The sequence below is a fragment of the Equus caballus genome, chromosome 13 (assembly GCF_041296265.1).
Source record: "Equus caballus isolate H_3958 breed thoroughbred chromosome 13, TB-T2T, whole genome shotgun sequence".
Classification (NCBI taxonomy): Eukaryota; Metazoa; Chordata; class Mammalia; order Perissodactyla; family Equidae; genus Equus; species Equus caballus.
This window is the reverse complement of record NC_091696.1, coordinates 1846285-1873553: the sequence shown is the minus strand read 5'-3', so window position 1 is coordinate 1873553 and position 27269 is coordinate 1846285. Positions and strand designations below refer to the sequence as shown.

Here is a 27269-nt window from a genome sequence, read left to right as displayed (position 1 = left end):
CCTCAGAGCGGAGCGCACTTTAGAGTGATGAAGCAGGATGTGATGGGAGCGCGTGTCGGTTCAGAGTGACTGCGTCTGCACCCCGTGGGTTCCCAGGAGAGCCGGTCCTTGCGAGGTTCAAGTTTGGGTTTAAGCTCTGCACCACGTCTGCCAAAAGTATTTCATTCATCTGGGTGTGGAGCAGAGTTTGTTTCCCCTTGAGTTGACTGTGATAACTCAAAAAACAAATTGCGTCACAAATTTTGTGACGCTTGGGCTGAGTTCCCCTCGTCTAAGGAAGGTAGGTTACCCCGGGTAACCGATTTTGGAGTTTTGGGGTGTGCGGCCCTAGGTGAGAGTCTAGCTTTCTTTGCATGGAGAACGAGGTCTTCAGACTTCGTGCAAGTTTAGTTGTGGGGGGAAAAACTGACTAAATGTTTTCCTGACTGACATTTTTCACAGTTCCTAATTTGCTCATGCCAGTTTCCGAGGCGTGACGTTTTCTGGTTGATTAATTGCATTCCTGGGTGTCTACCCCGCAGGCAGCTGGAAGGGAGGGACCCTGTCTTACTCCTGAGATGCCTTCCATAGATCAATACATGTTTGTTTCAATGGGTTTAATTGTATCTCTTTGGCTTATAATATCGGGTGACTGCTTGGAATTTCACTAGAGAGACCTCATTTGGTTGCGAATGTGGGTTCTCCCTTTATTAGCCTTTCCTGGGAATGAGACGCACTTGGGCCTGTCAGATGTTTTGGACTGTTTTCACTTTCTTGTCCAGAGATCCTAGAAAACCTGAGTCACTTTCAGCCTGAGCCAACCAGACCCAGGAGGAGGGTTTAAAAAAACAGAGCCCCCAAACGGATTGAACTTAAACTGAGAGAGACGAGGGTTCTCTCTGGAACTTTGAGCTCCTCCTTTGTTAACTTATTCCAAGATTCCCCAAATTTGCTAAAATAGTATTCCTTATAAACTCTGGAAAAAGTCACTGGGCCTCCCCACATGGAAACAGTCGCGAAATGAGAGACCCAAGAGATGTCTTGAGGAATAGGCTCAGCCTCAGTGGGCTCTTGAGGAGCAGGTCTGGTGGGATTCACGGAGAAGCGGAGCCTGATGACCCCTCTGCTGGTTCCTCCTGCCCCGATTTGAGTCAGAGGAAGTCATCTGATAGGGGACCGTTCTGCCCTTGGCTCTAGTTTTGTGACGTCTTTAGGAAGCAAACCAGTGATTATTTTTCCCCCTTGTGATCCGGTCCCTTCCCCCTCCCTCGGAAAGGAATGGCCACTCGCAGCTTGAGCACGTCCTGAGTGTGTGTGTGTGTGAGTGAGTGTGGTTCACACGTGTCCCGATGTCCCAGGGACCATCCTGACCTGCTTGTGATTGCCGGCAAACCTGGGGAGCTGTTTGATTCTTGATGAGAGCTAGATGCCGTTGTCACGTTGCGTCGTAGAACCCAGGGCCGGAGGCGGCGACGTCCCCTGGCCAGCAGTTCATTCTGTCTGTGGTTTGGTCTGGGGATCTAGTGTCTGGCGTCCACGTCCTCTGGAAAAGAAGGGCTCAGGCACCGGGCGCTGTGCTAGATGCTTTCATGTATTTTCTATTAAAAAAATCCTTGCCCCGAACAGTTATGTAGATGGTGTTATCCCCATCCTGGAGATGGGGGACTGAGTGCCGTGGGTCGAGCTGCTTACTCACGGTCACGGAGGGGTCCGGGATTTGTGTTGAGGCCGCTGCCCTCCGGCCCCAGGCCTGGGGTGTGCCTGCCGCTGCTCCTCTCCCGTGCTTTGGGTGTCCAGTGGGGCTGCATGAGTCAGCACACGAGGGAACACAGGATTTGGTGTCATTGGTACCCTGGTTTGAGTGCTGGCCCCACAAGTCACCTTGCTAGCTCTGTGACCTCGGGCGGGCTGCACTGCCAGCCGGGCCTCCTTTTTGCATCTGTGAAATGGGATCACAGCCCCTCCTTAGAGATGGTCTTCCAGGGAGGTTCCAGTCCCAGAGAAGTTTCACTGGTCACGGCTCTTCCGTTACTGGTGGTTGGTATTGCACCCAGCTGTCCAGATAACCATCTTGATTCCTGCTTTTGAATTCGTGGGAAGGGTAAGACGGCGGGGGTGGGGGAAGCACCTTATTAAGGGGAACTTGACTTGTTCCTTAGAATTCGTGGCTGCGTCCAGCTCTCCTGACTTGCAGCTTCAGAGCCACACGCACAGCGCGGGGAGGCTCCTAGGTCCTGAGCACGGCCACTCGAAGTTGTTGTGGCAGCTAGACTTTCCGTCCTGTGCCTGAAACAACCAGAGGCTTCAGAGGTAGATGGTCCCTTCCCTTGTTGATGCGTTCGTTCAAGATGGCGAGCCGTCTGCGTCCCACGTGCAGCTCTCGGCTAGAAAAGTGATGAGTGTGTATTCACAGGAAGGAGAGAAGAGAGGGAACTCAGGAAACTTAAAAGACAGCTTTATTGAGATATAATTCACATACCGTATACTTCACCCATTTCATGCGTACAATTCAGGGCTTTTTAGCGTATTCACGGAGTTGTGCAGCCTTCACCACAGTTAATTCTAGAACATTCTCATCCCCCTGAAAGAACCTCTGCACCCATGAGTAGTCCCTCCCCGTTCCCCCATGCCCCTCTCCCCCAGCCTGGGCAACCACTGATCTGTCTGTGTCTGTAGATTTGCCTAATCTGAGAATTTCGTATAAATAGAACCATTTAGATGTGGTCTTTTGTGTCTGGCGTCTTTCACTTTGCATAATGTTTTCAAGGTTCGTCCATGTTGTGGCGTGGATCCGTACTTCATTTCTTTTTATTGCTGAATAGTGTCCCGTTGTGTGGGTCATGCGCGTTTTACTGACCCGCTCATCAGCTGATGGGCCTTGGGCCGCGTCCACGCTCTGGCTCTTGGGAATCCAGCTGCTGTGAACGGTAATGAACGAGTTTTTGTGTGGACGTAGGTTTTCACTTCTCTTGGGTATATGACTAGGAGTGGACTTGTTGGGTCACGTCGTAACCTATGTTTAGCCTTTTGAGGAGCGGCCAGACTTTTTTCCAGCAAAGTATGAGGGTTCCAGTTTCTCCACGTCCTCCCCAACCCTTGTTATCGCCTTTTTGATGATAACCATCCTAGTGGGTGTGAAGTGGCATTTCATTGTGGTTGGGCATCCTTTTATATGCTTCTTGGCCTTTCATACATCTTCTTTGGAGAAATATCTATTCGAATCCTTTGCCCATCTTTAAAATTAAGTAATTTGTCCTTTTAAGAAAAACTTGAGCTCTAAGAATTCTTTATATATTCTAGACACAAGTCACTCATCAGATACATGATTTACAAATATTTTCTCCCATTCTGTGGGCTGTCTTTTCACTTTCTTTATTTTTTTTTTTTTGAGGAAGATTAGCCCTGAACTAACTACTGTCATCTTCCTCTTCTTGCTGAGGAAAACTGGCCCTGAGCTAACATCCATGCCCATCTTCCTCTGTTTTATACGTGGGACACCTACCACAGCATGGCTTTTGCCAAGCGGTGCCAGGTCCACACCCGGGATCCGAACCGGCAAACCCTGGGCCGCCGAGAAGCGGAATGTGCGAACTTAACCGCTGCGCCACTGGGCCGGCCCTGTGTCTTTTTTCTCCCCAAAGGCCCCCCGATACATAGTTGTATATTCTTCGTTGTGGGTCCTTCTAGGTGTGGCATGTGGGACGCTGCCTCAGTGTGGTTTGATGAGCAGTGCCATGTCCGCACCCAGGATTCGAACCAACGAAACACTGGGCCGCCTGCAGCGAAGGGAACGAACTTAACCACTCGGCCACGGGGCCAGCCCCCGGCCCTGTGTCTTTTCACTTTCTTGATGGTGCCTTTTGAAGCACGACAGGTTTTAATTTTGATGAAGTCCAGTTGATTTATTTTGTTCTTTTTTTGTTTGTGTTAATTGTTGGTGTCATTATAAGAAGGTTTTGCCTAACCCAAGGTCAGGAAGATTTACTTCCATATTTTCTACTGAGTTTTGTGGTTTTAGCTCTAACATTTAGGTCTGTGATCCATTTAGAGTTGGTTTTTGTGGATGGTATGAGGAAGGGGTCCAGTGTTACTCTCTTGCATGTGGAACCCCAGTTGTCGAGGAGCTCCGTGCCTCCCCTGTGCTGGGCAGTATCGGGAAATCGAAGCTCCCCGAGGGGTGTATGTCCTGGTGTGGGAGAAACCGCAGATGAGGCAGACCGAGGGCAGCTGCACGAGGAGGTCCAGGCAGTCATGAAAGTAGGAAGGAGGGCCGACTCTCCCTGGGGCTCAGGAAACCGTTGGCTGTTGAAGTGGTCTTTGAACTGAGCTCTGGAGGCTGGAGACGATTCAGGTGAGAAATTCTCAGCTAATAAGTAGCTGTGGGCTTGGAGGGACCTAAGAGATTGTTTATGTCTACCTTGCTTCAATGTAAAATCACTTTATGGCAGGAAGATGAAAAACTTTCTTCTCTTGCCGTGTAGGTTGGTTATCCATATGCTGCATTACAGCTTTCTGTAATCGGCGTTTTGCCATGTATTTTGGGGAGAAATGGATATAGCTGAAAATTGGCAGAGAGGCCGCAGCAGAGGTGGGAACACACTGCCAGCCTGAGGATGTCGCTGCTCAGGGCTCGCTGTGGCGGTATCCGTTGACAGCTGTCCTCTGCGTTAGCGGCTTCAGCTTCTCGCTGTAGCTCACTGAGGCACGGTTCCTGCCACCGGCGAGATCTTAATGAGGTCTGTCGGTGCGGGGAGGGCGTGAGGTTGCTACCCACCTTGGAAGCAGACCAGGCGCTGATTAATTTATGTGGCTTCCTGGCCGTGTGAATTAGATTCCTTTTGTTCGGTCAACAAATGTTTATTCCTTTGTTCTGGGCACTGTTCCTGGTCCTCGGGATAGTAATTGTGAACAAAATTAACGAGAAAGCCTGCCGTCCTGGAGTTCGTGTTCCAGTAGTGGAGACGGCCCGTATTCAGTAGACGTAATAAGTAAATGGTATACGTCAGAGTGTGGAGGTGGGTGGTGGGGACGCAGGTTGCAGTTGTCACTGAGTAAATGTCATTCAGAGGGATGTTTGCGCCAAGGTTGGAAGGAGGGGAAGGAGTTGGTCTGGCGCGTGTCTGGGGAAGGAGCGTCCCAGGCAGAAGAGACAAGAGTGCAAAGGCTCTGAGGCCAGCAGGTGCGTGCTGTGCTCAGGGAGCAGCGAGGTGGCCGGTGAGGCTAAAGAGAGATGAGTGAAGGGGACAGGAAGGCAGGGGTGCCTGCTGGCTGAAGAAGGCTAAAAGGACATTTTTGGGGGTAGCGGTGGATTTGAGGAAACCTTGCCTTAAGATCTGTTCTCCTTAGAAAATATTTGCAAATCATAGATCTGACAAGGGGTTAATCTCCAAAATATGTAAAGAACTCACACAACTCAACGACAACCTGGTCAAAAAATGTGCAGAGGATATGAACAGACATTTTTCCAAAGAAGATAAACAGACAACCAAGAGGCACATGAAAAGATGTTCAGCATCCCTAATCATCAGGGAAATGCAAATCAAAACTACAATGAGATATCACCTCACACCCATTAGAACGGCTACAATCACCAAGACAAAAAATAACAGCTGTTGGAGAGGATGTGGAGAAAAGGGAACCCTCATACACTGCTGGTGGGAATGCAAACTGGGAAATCCACTATGGAAAACAGTATGAAGATTTCTCAAAGAATTGAAAATAGAAATACCATACGACCCAGTTATCCCACTGCTGGGTATTTATCCAAAGAACTTGAAATTGACAATTCAAAGAAACTCATGCACCCCTGTGTTCATGGCAGCACTATTCACAACAGCCAAGATGTGGAAGCAACCCAAGTGCCCATCAACTGACGATTGGATAAAGACGATGTGGTATATATACAGTGGAATACTATTCAGCCATAAAAAAGACAAAATCGTCCCATTTACAACAACATGGGTGGACCTTGAGGGTATTATGTTAAGCAAAATAGGCCAGACAGAAAGACAAACACCGCATGATTTCACTCATGTGGAAGATAAACACACACATGGACAAAGAGAACGGATTAGTGGTTACCAGAGGGGAGGGGGGTTGGGGGGTGGGCATAAGGGGTGAAAGGGCACATTTATATGGTGACTGACAAATAATCGTGTACAACTGAAATGACACAATGTTATAAACTATTATGACCTCAATAAAAAAAAAAAAGATCTGTTCTCCTTAGCAAACAATTGCCGTTCAGATCCTCAGGAAGCTGAAATTTTAGTTTTCTTTTTTTAATGCCACTAGGATACATCCACAGGTTCCCAAGGTGACCACGCTCAGTCTCCAAGGAGGGATTCTGAAGAAGGTCGGACTCAGTGTGTGTCTGTTAGTGCTGTGGTGTTTATCGTCCATATGGATGTATGAAAGCCGCTCAAGGAAGTGTCCATGAGCAGGAAAAACTGTGGAATTCTTAGCAAAATATTTTGTGAATGAGGATATCCTTCATGCTGTTTATAATAGCACATGACAGTTCACATGAGAAAGACTAAATAGTTGTTAGTTCCGTGCCCAAGATATTGTGCAATCAGTACAGGTAACAGTCTGAATAACTTCCTAGAAATAGGGAACAGTGGTTATAACGTAAGAGGAAAAATCTTTCAAGATATAAAACGGTGAATTTATTGCAGTTACGTTAAAGAGGCGGAGGCCCACCAGAATGGTGAGGGAAAGACAGAAAATACTGTGCTGGCCAGTGTGGGAGGCAGCTGGCACTCCTCCCGATGGGAGTGTAAGTTGGCTTGCTCACTTTGGAAAACTGGAAATATTTACTGAGCTGAATGTATGAAATCCTGGGATCCAGCAATTTCACTCCTGGAATGTGTCCAACAGAAACGCGTACATGTGTCCACCAAAAGGCCTGTGCTGGCGTGTCTGTAGCAGCACGGGAAGACAGTGGAGACGATGCTGACGCCCAGCAGCCACAGAAGGGGTAGCCTGATGTGGCCTGATCCACAGGGGAACCCAGGGCGGTGGAAATGGACCGTCTGCAGTTTCGTGTAGTGACGCGGGTGGATCGCGCACATCATGTTCGGTGGAAGGAATCAGACATGGGGAACTCACAGTCTGAGTCCACTTACATAATTTAGAAACAGGCCAAAATAACCTGCGGTGTTAGAAGGCAGCCGTCTCCCTTGGGGAGGAAGTGACCGACAGAGAACTTGGGGGCTGTGGGGAGCTCCTTAGCTCGCATCCCCCTGTCTCTAGGCTGTTGTTACACTCGTGTGCGAATTCACCGACCTGTTCAGTTTTGAGATGTGTGCTTTTCTGTACACACGTTCTGTTTCAATATAAAAAGTTTAAAAAGCCAACGGGAAAAGAAAATAATTATATGCATTTATTATGTATCATTCAGTATAAGATTTGTATATACTTTGTGGACATTTATTTGGGAAAAGTGCAAAGACCTGCCCGGAAGTGACAGCCGTCAACTCTGGGACAGTGGCTACTTTGGAACAGGAAAGAGGGGAGGATGGTATACATCTGTCAGATTTTATTAAAGTTTTTTTCAGAAAAAATATGGCATAATGTCACCTTCAGTGACATCTCAGCGATACGTGGGTGCTGATGCTTCCTGCATTTTCATGTGTGTTTGGAATATTTCACACTGGAACAGATGTCAGTGTATTTAAAGGGCATATAAGGGGAAAGGGTGAACGGAAGAAAAACAGCCTTCATAGTGAGTATTTGGGCGGCTAGGAATTTAGGAGGTTTTTGCTCTTACAGAAAATGTGAAAGAGGAATGTGGTCATGTAGACACATGGAAACAGGCTTGCTATTTGAAGAATCGTTTCTGTGTCATGTGATAACCCTATACGAGCAGGGAGTAACCTGCCAGCTGAATATGGGTGTGTACAGTGTGCCAGGTTAAAGGGATTTTCTTTATTTCAAAATACTGTCATGCTACGTAAAACCAGTTATTAAAAGAAAAATAAACCTTACGGTTAATGAAGTTGAGGCCGTGAAAAATTCCTGTTTGAGCTCCCGAGTGAGGGCTGATGCAAGATCTGACAGGGGACGAAGTCCTTTTAGGGAGTGTCCCCCGCAGATAGAGGCCGCTCTGCTTGCCGACGTTTGGGGGGGATCCCTGACGTTCCCTGGCCACGGAGCTGCTGAATTCTTATTTCTGGGGCCACGGCCGTGATAAGGAGGAGGAAATTTCTGCTTCTATTTCCTGAGAAAAATTTGTTAATTTCGGAATCAACAGAGTAGCCTAGAAAAGCTTTTAATCAAAGGGAGGAACAGTTTCAGGAGCCTGAGAAGGAACATTCATATTGAGAATTGAGGACACCGGCGGACCCCATTTCATGTTATTTCGGTGGAAAAGTCCATTCTCCCATCTGATGAGTAAATACAAGCAAGATGGCAGCATTTCGGAACACCCGCTCTTTCCTAAATCTTGGGGCAAGGATCTGTGCATGGTGCTGAATTCCTTCCCTCTGCTTGCCCTGTGACAGTCCTTCTCGGACTGTGGCCCCTGGACCAGTAGCAGCACCTTGTTAGAAATTCAGATTCTTAGGCCTCACCCTGGACTCTGGGGTTGGGGCCCAACAATCTGTGGGTGGTTTTTAAACAAATTTTCTTTCTTTTTTTCGGTGAGGAAGATTGGCCCTGAGCTAACATCTGTTGCTAACCTTCCTCTTTTGGCTTGAGGAAGACTGTCCCAGAGCTAACATCCATGCCAATCTTCCTCTCTTTTGGGTGTGGGATGCCACCACAGCATGGCTTGATGAGCGGTGTGTAGGTACACACCCAGATCCCAACCTCTGAACCCTGGGCCACCGAAGTGGAGCACGTGAATTTAACCACTACGCCACTGGGCTGGCCCCTGTGGGTTTGTTAAATTGTAAAATATACATAATGTAAAATTTTAAACATTTTTTTTTGGTGTACGTTTCAGGAGCAGTAAGTACATTCACATTGTTGTGCAACCGTCACCACCATCCACCTCCAGAACTTTCTCATCTTGCTAAACTGAAACTTCCTCATTAAATGCTCACGCCCCTTCTCCCTCCCCCAGCCCCTGGCCCCCACCATTCTGCTTCTGTCTCTATGAATTTGCCTGTTCTAGATACCTCATACAAGTGGAATCATACAGGGTTTGTCCTTTTGTGTCCGGCTTATTTCGCTCAGCATCACGTCTTCACTTATCCATCCATGTGGTAGCCTGTGTCACAGTTTCTTTCCTTCGTATGGCTGGGTGACGTTCATTACTTTTGACTTGTGGATAACCAGCTTGGGGAATCACAGAATTTTGGAGCTGGAGAGATACTAAACGCTGCCCGTTGGCTGTCGCCCTTCGCGTGCTACAGAGAGGCGCAGTCCTTTGCTTGGGGTCACACGGTGCGTTGGTGGCTGGCCTGGAAGTGACGCAGCTCCCCTCGGTGTGCTGGTTTCGGTGACGCCCGTCAGGCCCGTCTTACAGTCGCCCGGGAGCCAGAGGCGTCTCTGTCAGGGTAGTGAGACATCCAAAGAGGAGCAGAGCGTGAGGCTGTTCCCTGTCGCACGTCAGCCCTTGATCTGTGCGCTGCCTGCAGCAGACGGCCCGAACGCATAGTCTCATGGGGAGTATGTTCTAAGTCTTAGTGGATTTCCAGAATCTTTTTGGATTGGAAGGTAATAGATCTGGAAGGCTGGAGAGAGGATTTCCTGAATGTTTTCTAGTTGCTGGTTACTTTCAGCCCTGCTGTCTCATCCAGTTCCCACGGTGGCCGTTCGGGCAAGGCGCTGTTAGCCCCAGGCGTCTTGCCTGCGGCTCCGAGAGCTGCTTCCTTGCCCGGTGTCTCACGGACAGTGAGTGGCATTTCAAGGCCAGCGCTTCCAACTCCAGGTGAACTTGAGCAGTTTTGTGCCAGGAGGGTTGGAGCCGGGAGAGAAGGCTGTTGGAGAGGCCTAGGTACGGTCTTGATGGTGCAGACGTGATGGCCGGGCCCCGGGGCTGGCATCCTGACCCCATTTTACTGACTATCAGCAGTAAGCTCAGAGTCACTCTTCAGGCCACAGAGCTGGAAAGTGACAGAGACTGGATTTGAACCCACAGCTATCTGAGGTCAAAACCCGTCCTTTGTCCGCAGCTTTTCAGTCCGGGGCCTGGCCGGCCTCTTGTCTCATCTGTTTATCTTTGTGGGGCTGTTAGTGCGCAGTGCATCTTCCAGGCACCGAGCTCGTGGGGCCACTTCAGTTGGTTTAAGAGGGTGTCCGTTTGATGAGAGTGTTAAAGTCTTCTCAGTGAACTTGACATTTACTCTCAAACCAGAATCTTCCTCCTGGCATTTCTGCCTTTCCACAGCGTGTGGTCCATCACACGTGGTCCGACACATCACGTGACAAGTCCATCAACTTAAGTGATCTTTTCTCCTTCTTAAATTTTTTCTTTTGAAAATATGGCTGTCTTAGTTTAGTAAATGGATCTTTGGAATCGTAACTTTCTTAGGATTGAAACTTCTCCAGGGGGGTTATTCTCAAGGTGGTTGAGACTGATCGAGAGTGAGAATAGTGTCTTTGATTTAAAATGTGCCTTTTGGGTTCTGTCTTTTAAATTCTCCAGTGATCAGAGTTCAAATTCTTCTGCAGCATGGGATCTTCTCGTGATTATCACTGAGTTTCCATTCTGTCATTTTAATCATCAGGAAAATCATAAAAATCAGTACATGCTTACTAGAGAAAACTTTATCTTATTTAAAAGTTTTAATAGAACCCTTGTGGTGCTCCCCAATGATCTTTCCCCCAGAACTTTTATTTTTCTTCTATCTTCCCATTAAATAGGTATTTTCTAGTGTACCATTTAAATTCCCTTGGTGTTTCAATTCCTGTATTTTTTTTGTTATTTTCATAGTGATTGCCATGTGAGTTACAATGAACATTTCTAATGGTCTAGCGAGGCTTTACACCAGCTCAGTTTCCGTGGTATATAGAAACTTCGCTCCTATACCTGTCTGGCTCCATTCTTTCTCCCTCTTCTGCGCTATTCTCATACAAATTACGTTGGTATAAATTGTACGCCCATCAAAACAGATTCATAATTATTACTTTACACAGGTGTCTTTGAGATCAGCTAGAAAAATAAGTTAAAAATAAAAAGTACAGTTATGCGGGGGCTGGCCCCGTGGCCGAGCAGTTAAGTTCGCGCACTCCGCTGCAGGCGGCCCAGTGTTTCGTTGGTTCGAATCCTGGGCGCGGACATGGCACTGCTCATCAAACCACACTGAGGCAATGTCCCACATGCCACAACTAGAAGGACCCACAACGAAGAATATACAACTATGTACTGGGGGGCTTTGGGGAGAAAAAAGGGAAAAATAAAATCTTAAAAAAAAAAAAGTACAGTTATGCTGTCTTTTATATTTGCTAATGTAGTCTCCTGGTGCTCTTTATTTCTTCACGTGGATTCATTTCTTGTAGGGAAGCTCTGCTAGCAAGGAATTCTTTCAGTTTTGGGGAACCTGGGACTGTCTTAATTTCTCCTTCATTTTCGAAGGATAGTTTTGCTGGATGTCGAACTCTTAATTGACCGTTTTGACTTTTGGCACTTTCAATATGTGATCCTTCTGCCTCGTGGCCTCTCTGGTTTCTGATGAGAAGTCAGCTGTTAATCCCATGGAGGATCCTTTGTACCCCACATGTCGCTTCTCTCCTGGTGCTTTCACGATTTTTCTCTTTGTCTTTGTATGGTTTGAACAGTTGAATTATGAGGTGTCTAAGTGGGAATCTCTTTGAGTTTATCCTCGTTAGAGTTTTTTGAGGTCTTAGATTATTTAAATCAAATTTGGGAAAATTTTGGGCATTATTTGTTCAAATATTCTTTCTAACCCTTTCTCCTTGTGGACTCTCATTAGGATTACGTTGCTGTGCTTGGTGGTGTCCCACAGGTGTCTGGGGATCTGTTTGTCTTTCTTCATTCTTTTTTTCTTTCTGTCCCTCAGACTGAAAAACCTCAGTTGGCCTGTCTTCAAGTTTGCTGATTTCCCCTCCCGCTCACTCATATCTGCTGTTGAGTTTTTCATCTCAGATATTGAACTTTTCAACTCCAGAGTTTATCTGGTTCTTTTTCGTAGTTTCTGTCTGTTTATTGACACTCCCTGATGGTGAGATACTCCCTCATTCTCCTCATGCGTTTCCTTAGCTATGAGAGATGGTTCCCTTCCGTTCTTTGAACGTATTGAAAATAGCTGCTTTAAGGTCTTTGTCTGATAAGTTCAATTCTGGGCTTCCTCAAGGACACTTCCGTTGATTGTTTTCTCCTCCTGTCTTTGGCTACACTTCCTTGTTTCTTTGCATGTCTTATAAACTTTTGTTGAAAACTGTACAATTTAAACAATATAATGTGGCAACTCTGGAAATAAGATTCCCCCCCCCCCCCAGTCCACCAGAGTGTTGTTGCTGTTTGTCATTGTGTGTTTGCTGTTTGTTTAATGACTTTTCTGGACTAATTCTGTAAAGTCTCTTGAATGAGTTTCTTGTGGTTGCTGTAACAAAGAACCACAAATTGCAGGGCTTAAAACAGCATAAACTTACTGCCTCACGGTTCTGGGGCCAGAAGTCTGAAATCCAGGTGGCAGCTCCCTCTGAGACCTGCAGCGGAGGATCCCTCCTGCCTCTTCCGGCTTCTGGCAGGGGCTGGCAGTCCTCCATGCATCTAGTTTGCACCTGCAGCTCTTCAGTCTCTGCCTCTGCTGTCGGGTGGCCTCCCCGCGTGTCTGTGTCTTCCTGTGGTCTTCTCCTCTTCTTGTAAGAACTCCAGTCACATTGGATCAAGGGCCCGCCCTACCCCAGTATGACCTCATTTTAACTTATTATTACATCAATATATGTACCCTGGGGTGCCACAAACCTTTAGTCTGTTTCCAGGTTCTGAAAAAGCTGATTCTGATGACTTTTGCCAGTGTTGTCATTGTTTTGTGGAGGAGAGGATTTTTGGTGTCCTCACTCTGCCATTCTTACTGATGTCACCTACCTTTTATGTTTAAAGGGTTTATAAAGGTATCATTTACATACCATACAAGTCACTCATTTAAAATGTAAAATATGATGGTTTTTAGTATATTTACAGAGTTGTGCAGCCATCACCATAATCAATTTTGGAGCACTTTATCACCTCCCAAAGAAACCCCTTATTCTTCAGCAGTCACTCCCCATTCCCTCCCAGCCCTAGGCAAGCGCTGATCTCCTTTCTGTTTCTATGAGTTTGCCTCTTCTGGATGTTTCATGTAGATGGGCTCATCCCACACCTGGTCTTTTATGACTGGCCTCTTTTGCTCAGCATCATGTTTTCAAGGTTCATCTGTGTTGTAGCATGAATCTGTGCTTCATTCCTTTTGTTGTTGTTGTTGAGGAAGATTGCCCTGAGCTAACATCTGCTGCCGATCCTCCTCTTTTTGCTGAGGAAGACTGGCCCTGAGCTGATATCCGTGCCCATCCTCTATTTTATGTGGGACGCCTGCCACAACATGGCTTGACGAGCAGTGTGTAGGTCCGCACCCGGGATCCTGACTAGCAAATTCTGGGCCGCCGTAGTGGAATGTGCAAACTTAACCACTGTGCCACGGGGCCGGCCTGCCTCATTCCCTTTTATGGCCGAATAATACTCCATTGTATGGATGGACCACTTTATCTATCCATTCATCAGATGATGCACATTTGGGTTCTTCTGCTCTTTGGCTCATAAATAACATTGCTGTGGACGTTTGTACAGGTCTTTGTGTGGATGTGCGTTTTCATTTCTCTCGCGTATATACCGAGGAGTAGAATTGCTGGGTCATCCAGTAGCTACTTCTAACATTCTGAGAAACTGCCAGATCGTTTTTGAAAGCAGCTGCACCACTGACACACCTACCAGCATATGTGAGCGTTTTCCATATCCGCACCAATGCTCCTTAGAGTCTCTTTTTTCTTTTTTAAATCAGAGCCTGCATAGCGAGCAGTGTCTTACTGTGGCCGTGATTTGCATTTCCATGACCGGTAATGATGCTGAGCATCTTGTCATGTGCTTACTGGCCATTTGTGTGTCTCTGGAAAAATGTCTATGCAAATCCTTTGCCCATTTTTAAATTGGTTTGTCTCTTTTTACCGAGTTGTAAGAGTTCTTTATATTTTCCAGATCAAGTCCCTTACCATATATACAATTTGCAAATATTTTCTCTGGTAAAAGTCTTCTTCCCCTGTTACCTTTTTAGCTTTAGTATTTCCTGTTTTTCCGCATATTCTGTGGTCTAGTTAAATAAGACTTTGCTTTTCCCCAGAGATGCTCTGTTTTTCACTCCTGAAAATACAGTAAGTGTCAGTAAACATTCCTTCAGCGAATGCTCCTTGAGCCCCTCCCTTGGCTGGGCTCCCAAGCAGCCGGCACGCGTCTGAGAGTGGAGCCGGGTAGCCTGCCCTCTTGGAGGTAGCGTGCTGGGGCTGTGTCCTGGCCTCCTCCTCTGGCTCCCAGGGTGCCGGTAAAGTTATCACGGCCGATTCCCATCCTCCCAGAGCTCGGATATTTTTGGATGTGCCTGGCAGGGGTGGACGCTCAGGAGCTGTTTGCGGAGTGGATGGATGAATCAGCGAGCTCAGCGCTCGGTCTCATTCATCACTGTATTCCCTGGAGTGTGTTTAAGAGACGCCCGGGGCTCACTGAGGATACATGTGGTCCCTAAGGAGATTGCAACACAGTTTCAGGGCCATCAGAAGATTTCTACACGGAAAGGGGCTGGGTTCTTGGGATGACTTGGGAGAATGGTACCCTTTAGAGCTGTGGTCTCCATGCACTTTTTGGCCATTAAGGTATTGGGGACTCCTAAGACACACACACACACTTGCACACATATACACATACACACCCCCTCTTACACATACACTCATATACAGTCATACACATATGTACACACTCATGTACGTGCACACATACACACATAGATTCACACATACACACATATACACACTTACACACACACCCCCTCATATATACAAATACTCATACACACATGTACACACTTATGAACATATATCCTCATACACTCACACACTTATACACAATACCCCCTCATATACACATGTACTCCTATACACACATTCACGCACACGTACACACATATGCACACTCATGCACACGTGCTGCCCTACTACTGTATTAGGTACGTTGTAATAATGCCACAAGAGTATAAAGTAGAAAGGCGGAGAGAGAAAATACAACTAGGATGGCTAGTGTTTCCTTCCTGCACCCCGTGACCTGTGTGACCCGGGCCCGATGCCTTTACCTGGGAGCTCGCTGCTCTCGAGCGCATAATACTTAGTTTTTGGGTGGAGTTTTTATGAGGTCCTTGGGGATTTCCAAATAAACGTTAAGGCTTTAGTTTATTTTCTTTCTTAAGCTTTCAGGTCAGTTAAAGGCAGCTACATTTTAAATCCTAAAATGCTGAGTAATTTCACAGGTGAAAATAATCTAGTCATTAATTTTGTCTTAGAATGTAGACCAAAATCGTGCCTCGAAGAATTACTTTAAGGAATAAATCATAAAAAGTGATCCAACCAGATTGTGGAAAATTTGGAAAATAGAGAAAAGAAACGTGCAGTTTGTTGTCCTTATTTATAGCAATGTTAATTGAAAGAAGAGCTTTTTTCCCCTGTAGGATACTTTAACTTTATTTTTATTTATTTATTTTTTTTGCTGGGGAAGATTGTCCCTGAGCTAACATCCGTGCCGCTCGTCCTCTACTGTGTGTGTGGGTCACTGCCACAACATGGCTGACGAGTGCTGTAGGTTCTCACCCAGGATCGGAACCTGCGACCCTGGGCTGCCAAAGCAGAGCGTGCTACACTTAACCACTAGGTCATGGGGTCGGCCCCAACCTTATTATTTTTTTTTGTCTGTAAAGAACTTCTTTTTTCTCTCTGAGGTTCTAAAACTCAGTACTCAAAACCAAATGACTGTCTAATGTGATTTCTTTGTTTGCAGGTTGTTAGGCTTAAAATCTCTCTGTCTTTGCTGCTCCGTGAATGATACGTGGGTGACTCTTATCTATAAGGAAGCTGAAGTTTTAGGCCTTAATTCTTTCATTTGTATGGTTAGGATTCCTAGCTCTAAGTAAGCACATAGGTTTTTTTTTTTTTTTTTACCAATTAGAGTGATTGCTTTGGCCTGTGGAAGCGATATGCGTTAATTCTAGAAACGCCAGGACATGTGCACAATAAGATGGCCAGTTTCTTTTGTTTTAATCTCTTTTCTGGACTCTAGAGAAAAGGAGGACTCTTTTTTGCACATAGCTTATGAACAGTTCACTTCTCTTTCTTTCCCCAAGTTGAAAGCTGATTTGACTGGTCCTAGAAACGTGGGTGTGCTGATTCACAGGCAGGTGGACGCCTCTGGCGTGGTGATTGGTGTGAGCAGGACGTGCCCCGGGCATCAGCTCCGCAGTCTGAATGAATAAGTGTGACCTGGCGAGCCTGGGCTTTGGCTGGGGACGTGGCCGGAGTCCACGTGCTGAGCCCGCACCGAGCGGAGGGAGGAGAGCCGGTGGGAGCCTGCACTTTCGGAGCAGCCGTTTTCATTGGGCGTTGGCCTTCTCTCCTCCAGACTTGCCCGTGCCCCAGGTCTGCGAGCGCAGGGACCCAGACCCCAGCCGAATGCAGATGCCTCAGGGGAACCCGCTGCTGCTGTCTCACACCCTGCAGGAGCTGCTGGCCAGGGACACCGTGCAGGTGGAGCTCATTCCCGAGAAGAAGGGTCTTTTCCTGAAGCACGTGGAGTATGAGGTTTCCAGCCAGGTACTGGGTGCGCTGTCCGGGAGAGGGCCCGGTCTGGGGCAGCAGTGGTATGAGGGGAGAAGGGCCGGAGGGAGACAGACAGTCAGTGTGCCCGGCTCAAAGGTAGGACCCCGAACTGGATGGTGGGGAGCCACGCTGCCCAGCAGACTTTCCACAGTGTGTGCGTCCCTGCGTCTTGCTCTGCTCAGCCCTACCCTTGGTGCAGCCCGCCCTCTCCAGCCCTGTGCTCTGGGACGCTGCTGCCCGGGGAGCTCACACAGGTGGTCTGCAGAGTGCAAACCCCGGAGACGGGCCAGCCAGGGGTGGTTTCGCAATATCGGGATATCCCCGAGGATTGGAATGTGGATCCCATAGAATAATGGACTCTGAATCCCCTTTAATAATGCTCTTCCCTGTTAGGGGCACCCTGATGCCCGAGGTGATCAGATGCCAGATGCCTGGTGCAGGGTCGGCCCGTGCCCGCGTAGAGCCCTGTGGCATCAGCAGCATTGACCTTTCTGTCCTTTTGTCCATCATCTTTCTGTATCTTGGTTCAGTTAGAATAAACTTTGATGGGAGTTTTTATTCTTTATCCTGGGGATTAAGTAATTGATGAACCAAGAACATCCCTGGGCTGTGTTTGCGGGGGCTTCTGCAGGTCGGAGTGGGGGCCCCCGCCAGTGTGGGAGCCGCTCTGGTTACGTGCTCATGGCCAGGGCTGTGGTTGGAAAAGTCTCCTAGTTGTCACCCCAGGTCAAAAGAGTTCACGGGCGGTCCCCCATCAGGCTGTTGGCTGTGTCCTGTGAGACTCCGGAATCACAGGGTGGTTGTTTCATTGTGTTTTAAAGCCGCAGTGACAAAAGCCTGCGACACTTGTCAGTGCCGCTCCCAAGGGAGGAAGGCAGAGGTCAGCGAGGGAAGGAGGCCCTTCCTGGGGTTATTGCAAGGACGGCATGGCTGTCTGTCCCCGCCGTGGGTCTCGGCCTTGTCGGCTGCTTTCGGCGGTGGTGGGAAGCAGCCACGGTGCTGGAGGCACCGCCTCGCCGTCTGGGGCCTCGTCCCGGAGTCAGGCGGCTCCGAGCGTTAGAGAAGCTGCTCTTCCAGCACACCAGCAGCCGGCCTTGTTTTCCGTCTGGTTACACTGCTCGTTTCTTAAGTAAACTGACTGCCTCATAGTGAGCGTTTTTATAAGGAGGTAATTTTGCCTGGTTACCTCCTGAAATGTGTGTGAAGGGTTCAGCCTGTGAAGGTTCGCACAGTGGGGCAAGCCTTCTGGGCCACGGGTGTTCTCTGGGTGTGCACCCTGCTCACCGTCCTTGCTGGAGTCTGGAGGAAGTACAAACGTGGCGTGAAGCGTAGGGTCACCTAGAAGAGAGGTGGACACGTCTGACTTCATAGCTTTTCTTCATATAACGCATTTAACTCTTATATAGACTTTTTTTGGGGAGTAGTTTCAGGTTCTCAGCAACACTGAGCAAAGGAACTGAGGCTTCCCACGTGCTGCCTGCCCCTACGCAGGCACAGCCTCCCCCACTGTCAGCACCCCGCACCCGATGGTGCATTTGTCAGGACCGAGGAGCCCATGTGGACACATTATAATCACTGGAAGGCCACGGTCTCCGCTGGGTTCCCTCTTGGTGTTGCATGGTCCATGGGTTTGGACAAATGTACAGTGACGTGTGTCACCATTATGGTCTCACACAGAGCAGTTTCACTGCCCTACAGACCCCCTGTGTCGGCTGCTCATCCCTCCCTCCCACAAGCCCTGATCTTTTACGGTGTCATAGTTGTCCCTTTTCCAGGGTGTCGTAGGGTTGGAACCACACATAAGTAGCCGTCTCAGGTCGGCTTCTTCCCCTCAGCGATCTCATTAGTAATCCGTGTAGCGCATTGAACTTCAAGGGGAGCGTCCATGCGCATTTCTTGTGCCTCTCATCTGGACCCAGGTGAGGGTGCTCCTGAGTAGGATGCTGACCTGGTGCAGGCTGCAGGTTTGTCACCGTGGGGTACAGGGTGGCGTTGGTGGGCAGTCTGGTTGAGTCCCGTGTCTGCTCTGTGTCCGTCTCCCTCTCCTGCGTTCGCTCTGCTTGTGGACAGCTGGGCCTGTGTCAGGAGGCAGCGGGCCGCGTGTCGGCGTTACTGGAAGGTGCACGCGGAGGACATCCCCTAAGATGGAGTAAAGGATGCCTCCTCCTTCCGTGCTACCTTTTGAGGGTGGGATGGATGCCCAGCTTAGCAGCGGAAATCGGTCTTTCAGAAGATCCGGAAGAATAGTTAAAAACGAAATTAGAGCTACGCAGCGCTTAGCGGCCGTGTTACCGAATGTTAAGGAAGCACGGCATTTCTCCTGGTCAAGGTCTGGTGAGAAGAGGTGAGCAGGTCAGTCACGTTGTCTCTGTGGGCTCTGTTTAGTGGCGGGGAGGGAGTTAAAGGGAAACAGCGAGGCGTGTGTCCGGTGTGGGATCTGAGCGCGGCCCTGTCCCTGCAGCGCTTCCAGTCCTCCGTGTACAGACGGTACAACGACTTCGTCGTCTTCCACGAGATGCTGCTGCACAAGTTCCCCTACCGCATGGTGCCCGCCCTGCCGCCCAAGAGGATGCTGGGAGGTAAAGCCGGTTTGCGGCGGAGGGGCGCCGAGGCCTGGCTGGGTGATGGACGCCACTCTCTGCTCCCGGTGGGGGGGCCGTCTGCCGCGCAGGCTGGTTGGCGGTAGGGCTGCAGTGCAGCACCAGCCTCTCGGTACGCTCGGGTCGCTGCTGCGGCTGAGGCCCCAGGTCTGGCCTGCGGAGGGGGACGTCACCTGGTACCCTTGGCCTACATGAGCCTTCTGCTTGGTGACTGACACGCAGGGAGGTGCCTGCTGTGCAAGGGAGAGCGTGCGGACCCCAATTCTCCTTCCAGAGGGCAGTGGCCAGGACGTGCCAGGGCTCCTGGGTGGGGGGCCAGGAGCGCTGTGGGTTTTGCCCGCTCGTGCACAGTGGTGCGAACTAAGCAGCGGGTCCCACCACAGTACTAGCTGGTCCCCTGGAGGAGAGCAGAGTAAATGTAAGATAGGCGATCTCATCTGCATCTTAAAGGAGATAAAAAAAGACAGCACAGAAGCAGCTGCCTCATTTTCATTGCGTCACCTGCAGTTACCTGGGGCCAGGTGAGAGGTCACAGGTAGCTCAGGCCCCTTGGACTGGCCTGTGTCTCCCAGTTCCAGAGCGCAGGGGGATGGCGGTGCCTTCTCTGGGGTCTCACCGATCCTCCCACAGCCCTTTTCTCAAATTCTGAATAAAACTCCATGAGAAGGCGAGTGCCCAAAGCCGACTGGTTGGTTTTCTGCCATTTTCCCAGTGATCCTACAGTAACTGTGCTCGAATGGGGAGATAGCTTGAGGTTTAATACAGTGGGCCAGTTTTCAGCATTCTCACATCTCTTAACGTTGCACATCAGCACTCTTGCCTCCCCCTGGTCCGGGACCAGCTCAGCATCTGATGATGTCGTTTTCCTCCCCCCTCCCTGCCCCGTCCCTCTGCCCCGGAGGGAGGGGGAGGATGCCAAGGGTGGTGAGAGTGAGAGCACAAGTGCGTTGGGAGTCAGGGGAGGGCTCACCACGCTTCCCAGGCCATTCAGCGCGGTTACTGTCGGGGCCCTGGAAACACACATGCGGAGGCATGGCGCTGTGGTTCAGCGGGTGTGAAAGAAAGTGCGGCCTTCTGGAAGGGTTGCTGTGGCCTTGAGTGGGGAGGGAACCTCATCCTGCTGTACTTTTCAGGGTCTTAAAAATATTTTAAATACTACTTCTATTTGTGGTCAGATTTAAGTCCCTTAATTCATCAATTTCCACTTTTACTTTTTTTCCCCCTGAAGAGAAAAGGTGTAACCTGAATGAAAGCAATTAATGATTGGATCCATTACAGAGTTACAAGTGATGTCCACAGGGAAACGGGGTTGAATTAATGCACGAGTGTAGTAAAACCCACTTGTTCATAGAGAGAAGTTCCAGAAGGGATTATAGGAGACGTCTTTAATTTAGATGATCGAAGGGGGGAGGTCTGATGCCACTGATTGCGATGAAGGGGACCTGTGGTTTTCTGCGCCTGAGTGTTTGTGGGGGGCAGGGCGGGGGGCGGGGGCTCTGTGACTCCCTGTCCAGGCCCCTCGCTGGCTGTGTGGCACGCTCCGGGCTCCTCTCCTGAGACGCTCTGACGACCCTGGGTGTGAGCTGAGCCCGAGAGTGCGGTCACCCCGGGAGAGGGTCATGCCCGGGCCCTGCTTGGTGACGCCGTGTCCTGTCTTCAGCTGACAGGGAGTTCATCGAGGCCCGGAGGCGGGCACTGAAGCGCTTCATCAACCTGGTGGCCCGGCACCCCCCCTTCTCCGAGGACGTGGTCCTCAAGTTGTTCCTGTCCTTCAGCGGTCCTGTGAGTACATTTGGGGCTGCGCGCACGCGGTTCGCATGGCGGGTGCTGCTGTTCCTGCGCTCTTGATTCATTCTTAAGGTTGCTTTTGTGCTCTTGCTCTCCCCTGGCCTCATTTCCCCCGACTGGGCGCCCTGACGGACTCTGCTGCACACCTGACTGCCGTAGACAGGATTTATTTCCTTCCCGCTTAGCGGGTTGAGTGTGACTTTAGAGGCGTCCCTGGCTTTGACTTTGCAGGATTCGGGGCGTCCACGTGGAGGCGCTGGGCTCTCGGGGCGGTCTCTGGGGGACTTGAGGCTGGTACACAGGAGGCTGTATGGTTTGAGGGTTTACGGCCGTGCTGGAGACTCCAGATGCACATAAGTGTTTACTTAAAATAACGGCCATGTGGACTAAGGAGCAGAGGAGGAGCCGAGCCTCCGCCCCAGCCCCATAGGGGAGGCCACGTTCTGGAAGTTATCTCTGCGCGTCCAGCGACCCCAGTTAGAAAGCAGAGCGGCAGTTTCCTCTCTGCCCTGCTGCTGCGCAGCCTCGATGGGTCGGGACGCCGAGGCAGAGCCCTTGTCGCCGGCCGAGGAGGAAGACCGCCTGGCAGGCCACCTGGCCCGGGCCTCCGCTCTTCCTTCCCGTGGGAGGAGAGGTTTGCCTGAGGGGCCTTCTCACGGTGGCCGGGAGGGCGGGCTCCAACGAGGACGCTTGCCGGTGGAGGGCGTGTGTCCCCATCTCTGCTGTTGGAGGGAGCCCTTCTTGAGCAGGGACTGGGGGGCTGAGCTCCTGCCCTCATTGCTGCTGCGGAAAGATGCGGGACTCGAGCAGCCAAGGCGGGGACAGTGCCAGCTGCCTCCGTGTCCCCTCGCTTCCTAGTGGCAGAAGGGGCCTCTGACCCCCAGGGAAGGCTGGGGGTTTTCTCTCCGTGATGCCCCGGGGGTACCCATTGTCGCTGTCCCTCGTGGCAGAGCCATGCCGGACTTCAGTGAATGCTTGCTGTGACCTTCTGCCCTTGAGCTGGGAGCAGGGGTCTTTTGAACCCCCGGGGTGGACAGGTTCCTTTAGAACAGGGGTCTTTAGTGCCAGAAGAGGAATGTGGTGGGACAAGGGAGCTGCACGCGGCTCAGGACACAGCAAGGGGAGGCAGGAGGGTGTGGTCGGGCACAGAGCCCACGCTGCCCCTGCTCTGGGGGGTGTTAGCTCCGCTGACCTCTGCCTTTACACAGATGGGGTGTCCCCGGAAACTCCTGACTCCATTTTCTCTTTTGGTAAAATGAGAAAACTGGGACAGATGATTATTAAAGCATGGCTGCATTTTAGAATTCCTCCACCCGTCCACACACGGCTGCACGTGAGCATCTCTGCCCGTGTGTCCCCTTGGCGCCTTATCGTATGGCGTGGCTTTGCTGGGGGCCTGCTTTTGGAAGGCAGGCTTCGGTGCCAGGGCTTGGGCCCTGACGGTCGCCCGTCAGCTCTCCCGGGGTTCTGGAGGCCCGGTCCTTGAGTCGATGCACAGGAAGGAGGAGACCTCAGCTTCCGGCTCTGGGGATCTAGTGACTGGTCTGTGGGCGGAGTGAGTGTTTTCCGGAGGGAGACCTCTGCTCCAGAGCTGCTGGCTTTGCAGTCCTCTTGCTAAGTCAGGCTCCCCTGTCCTTGGAGGACCACCTAAGGTTGAAGGTCGATGGAAAAAAAACCACAGAGGAGACAGTGAAGAGGTTTGGGAATACTTACATAAGGGCAACAGTGCAAATGTTTCTCTTGGGGAAGGACCGCCTTTTAGCGATTTCCCTGGGCTCACCGCCTCCTGGGCGGCCGTCGAGGGTGAGCTTGCGTCTGTTTCCTCTTGCAGGACGTGCAGAACAAGTTAAAGGAGTCGGCACAGCTGGTGGGAGATGAGTTCATGAATTGCAAGCTGGCTACTCGCGCCAAGGTATTTTCCTCACTTTGGTGGTGACTTCTCTGAGCCGGAGCGATGGCAGTTTTAACAAGTGCTAATGCTTATTTGCCTCCACCGTGTGCCAGTGATCATGCTGAGATGCATGGCCTGTTTTTCTCATTCAACCCTCCCTTCAGCTACTCTGAAACATAGTGGGTGTCACACCCTTGTCACAGGGGAGGAAACAGGCTCGGAGAGGCTGCCGTTTGCCGAGGTCCCATCCTTCTAAGAAGCAGAGCCCGGATGGACTGGGCACTGTCTGACCCAGGGCCCGCCAGGCTCTTGCACCGTGTCCCGAGGTGTGTGCGATGCAGGTGGACATACGCTCGGTCCCCAGCTTTTCAGATTTCACAGGATTGATTGTTGCATTGGTTTGTTTTTTTTTTCCCCCGCTGAGGAAGATTTGCCCTGAGCTAACACCTGTGTCATTCTTCCTCTGTTTTTGAGTATGTGGGCCCTTGAAGCAGACCACGCCTAACTTACTACTAGGCCACTGGGGCTGGCCCTGCACTGGTTTGTTTTAGAATTTAGTTAATCTGCTCTTTTTCTAAGAAAGAGGAAGGTAGCTATTTTGTAGTTTTTTTTTTCTTTCTTTAATTGCTTCTCTACAAAAATGCAGACTCTTTTAGCTTCATTTTATTCCCTAAGCTTTCTGCTTTCTAATTTTTTTTTTTAAAGATTTTTAATTTTTTTTCCTTTTTCTCCCCAAAGCCCCCTGGTACATAGTTGTAAATTCTTCGTTGTGGGTCCTTCTAGTTGTGGCATGTGGGATGCTGCGTCAGCGTGGTTTGATGAGCAGTGCCATGTCCGCACCCAGGATCAGAACCAACGAAACACTGGGCCGCCTGCAGCAGAGCGCGCGAACTTAACCACTCGGCCACGGGGCCAGCCCCTCTGCTTTCTAATATTAATAGGTAGTTAATGTTAGAGCTGATAGAAAGCTGTTCTTGGGAACAAGGAGTACGGGAGGCCTTCTCCTCACGTGGAGAGTCAGCACTTTACATTCATCATTTTGGGCTTGAAGATTATCGTTTGAGTGTTTCTTGACACGACCTCCAGTTTGATCCAATTTCAGTGGACATTAGAGACAGAACCTCCTGGGAGCCTTAGCGCTGGTGGTGTACCGTGACTGGACGGGGAGGGCGGTCCCCTGCAGGCCCTGGGGGAGAGGAGTGGGCCACAGCTGGCCTCTGCGTGACCCGGGCTTGGGAGTCCGGGCTCACTGGGCGGCTGTGTCGGATGGAGTTGCTTCATCTCCTGTCGGCCACCCCTTCTGAAAGGCGTCTCCCGTCTGGTAGTCCACGGCCCCTCTCTGCTCGCCCTGCCAGGACTTCCTCCCGGCCGACATCCAGACGCAGTTTGCCATCAGCCGGGAGCTCATCCGCAACATCTACAACAGCTTTTACAAGCTGCGCGACCGGGCTGAGCGCATCGCGTCGCGGGCCATCGACAACGCTGCTGACCTGCTCATATTCGGGAAGGAGCTGAGGCAGGTGACCCTGTCAGGCTCTGCCGGGGGTGGGTGCCGGGGGTTTTGTAGATTTCGGTGGCGGACTTGGAGGAGGAGGTACGTTTACCTTGATAACCCTCCTTCCGACCCGGTTCACTCCAAAAGGGGAAGGGGAGGGTGGGGGAAGTGGGAGAGCATATTTCGAAGAAAAAAGGTGGAGAATTTAGGCAGAGAAATGTGAATTCCCAAACACGTGAGTGCTCGCCAGTTCCTCAGGATATTTTGCCCGTTGTTGAGATTAGACTTTAAAGAAGGTGCGTCTGACTTGGTAAAGGGCGCCGTGGGCTGCGGATGCCTCCTCCAGCCCGGGCGCAGGACCTTCCTTGGGCCAGGGCTCTGCCCCTCAGCCGCCTCTGGAACCGCCCCCCCAGACCTGCCCCTGCACGCATGTCGCCGGGGGTCTTGTTGAAGAGTTGGTTGAGCAGGTCTGGAGGGGTGGGGGGCCGGGACCCTGCCTTTCTATCAGACTCCCAGCTTCCCCATGGACCACTCTGAGCGGTGAGGGTCTCGCTGGGGAGACGTGTGCAGGTGGCCCTGGGATGACGTGGCGTGCAGGCAGAGGGCGGGGCTGGGCGGGACTGCCCGGCAGCTTCGAGGCCTCGAGTGTCTCCTTCTCCCTCAGTGCTCTAGGGTCTGACACGACCCCGCTGCCTTCCTGGGCCACCCTCAACAGTAGCGCATGGAGCTTCCTCAAGCAGGCGCTGAAGGGCCTGTCCGTTGAATTCGCGCTGCTCGCCGACAAGGCTGCTCAGCAGGTGAGTGGCCCTTCCCTGAGCCCGGCCCCAGGGCTGTTCGTGCTGGGCGCGGGGGCGTCTCCCTCCCGGGAAGGTGGACTTCAAAGTGCTGAGTCTGGAGCCAGCGGATAGCTGTTCTCGGGTCGGAACTCCACGCCCCCATCCATTCCGGGTGGCTCCCTGTGTGCCACTCATGCTCTTAAGAGGGTTGCTGATGACAAGAGCAGATTGGGTTCTGGTCTCTTGAGAGTTGACTGTGCTGAGATTAGAAGATAGAATCCGCCGTTGAAGATGCAATCTTGGACTTCCCAGGATACTTCTGGTGGCCCAGGTAGTTCCCGTTTTGCTGTCCCAGTATTTGGCCACTTGATAACTCGTGAGAACAATGACTAAGCTCCCAGTACCCCGAGAGACCCCCTCCTGTCACACCAGGTACCCTGTTGACCCCGGGAGGTGCTTCTGCTGTATGAGCAGCTGCTCTTTCTAGAGCTCCGCACAGACTGCTCGTCGTTGGGGATTGATTTGAAGATGCGGTGTTTCCCGTCCGATGGGGGAGGCGTCCACTGGGGGCTCTCACGCTATGACACTGTCACATAATTCTGAGGGCGAGGGTTTGCCGCCCAGTTCCTGGGGAAGTGGTCTTCAGGCTGCCAGTGGATGGTTTTAAATAAGTTAAAACGATGCAGTTGTGAAAGCCTTGCACCTGTCTGAGACTTGAAGCTCCTTGGCAGTAAGTCGGATCTGCGACTGTCGAATCGGGGTGAGGAGGGGGTGGTTCCAGGCTTGAGGCGGGCGCTCAGGTGCCGGGACGCCTCTCAGTGCTGGAGGGCCTGTGATCTCATCGCTGCTGCGGAAAGTCCTGGGGTTTCTTCCTCTGTGGTCCCGGCCTGCGTTCCCTTTAGAAACTGAGCGTTGGGCGGCGTGGGCGTCCCCGGGCTGGTGCTGGGCCCCGTCCCTCCCAGGACTGAGAGGTGCCCACGTTTCCGCGGCAGGAGGACCAAGCACGTAGCGTGGGAGGTTTGGCCGGACAGAGAGGGGGCGAGCTCGGCAGCCTGCTCTGCGCTCGGCCAGGGCCCTGTGCTGGGACCTTATTCAGGCTCCTTTGGTCCCTGGGCCCCTTGCCTGTCGACGAAGCACAAGGCGGGTGGGCAGATCATTCAAAACCTCTTCTTAGCCCGCTGAACGTTTACTCAGAGCTCAGTCCGTGAAACATAAAAGTGAAGCTACTCTGGTCACGGGGACCTTGGCCCTTGGCCCACGGAGCCCCCTCTCCAACAGGTAGCCTCCTGGGGGGGGCAGGAAGCCCCAGGGTGTGCAGAGCGCAGGACGGGAGATTCCCAGTCTGTTCTGATTCCGATTTGGATGCTTTGCGTCCGCCTTGGAGAGAGAGGGAGAGCGGGCAGGCTGCTGACGGGTCTGTTTGTGGCTGAAGTTCCTCCCCACGCTGAGATCTTCTGATATCTCATGAATGCTGCTTTGAAATTTAATGAGAGGGGCTGTTTCCCAAATATTCCTCACTGTCCTTAGTGGTTTTCACGTTGGGGTGAAATTAATACAGTTTTGACATGAAGCTGGATCAGACAGACGACCTGTCAGGACTTCTGTCCAGCATGGCGAGTTCGTTTCACTCTCGCTGCGCAGGTGAAGACGTCTGAGGGCCGTTTTTATGAATCCTGGTTTTATTCTCCCCAGACCTGTAGGAGACCGAGATAACTCTGTCCCAGCAAGACAAGTGAGACTCGAAGTAGGCTATTGATGCTGTGGTGGCAGGATGTGTGCGTTGGTAAAGGCACACGTGTTGGTGGTTCAGGGCGGTGTGTGGCATCAGACCAGAAACAGGACTTGGTGGCAGACGACACGAGCAGGAAGGACCTGAGTCGCCCCTGCTACTAGGCCAGAAGAGGACCCTCCATCCTCCCACGCCCTCTGCCTAGTAAGGAGGG

General features: G+C 51.0%; 1 protein-coding gene across 9 annotated transcripts in view; it reads left to right on the top strand.

The window, feature by feature from the left end:
• SNX8 (sorting nexin 8) overlaps positions 1-27269 on the top strand; it is a 66504-nt gene that overhangs the window by 30512 nt on the left and 8723 nt on the right. For all 9 annotated transcript variants that reach the window (XM_070231384.1, XM_070231383.1, XM_023655144.2 and 6 more), the window contains 6 exons: positions 16580-16770; positions 19238-19355; positions 21037-21158; positions 22996-23076; positions 24411-24571; positions 25215-25347. In XM_070231384.1, coding sequence (XP_070087485.1) covers positions 16630-16770; positions 19238-19355; positions 21037-21158; positions 22996-23076; positions 24411-24571; positions 25215-25347 — 756 coding nt within the window. In that variant the 5' untranslated portion in view covers positions 16580-16629. The remainder of the gene's footprint in view (positions 1-16579; positions 16771-19237; positions 19356-21036; positions 21159-22995; positions 23077-24410; positions 24572-25214; positions 25348-27269) is intronic.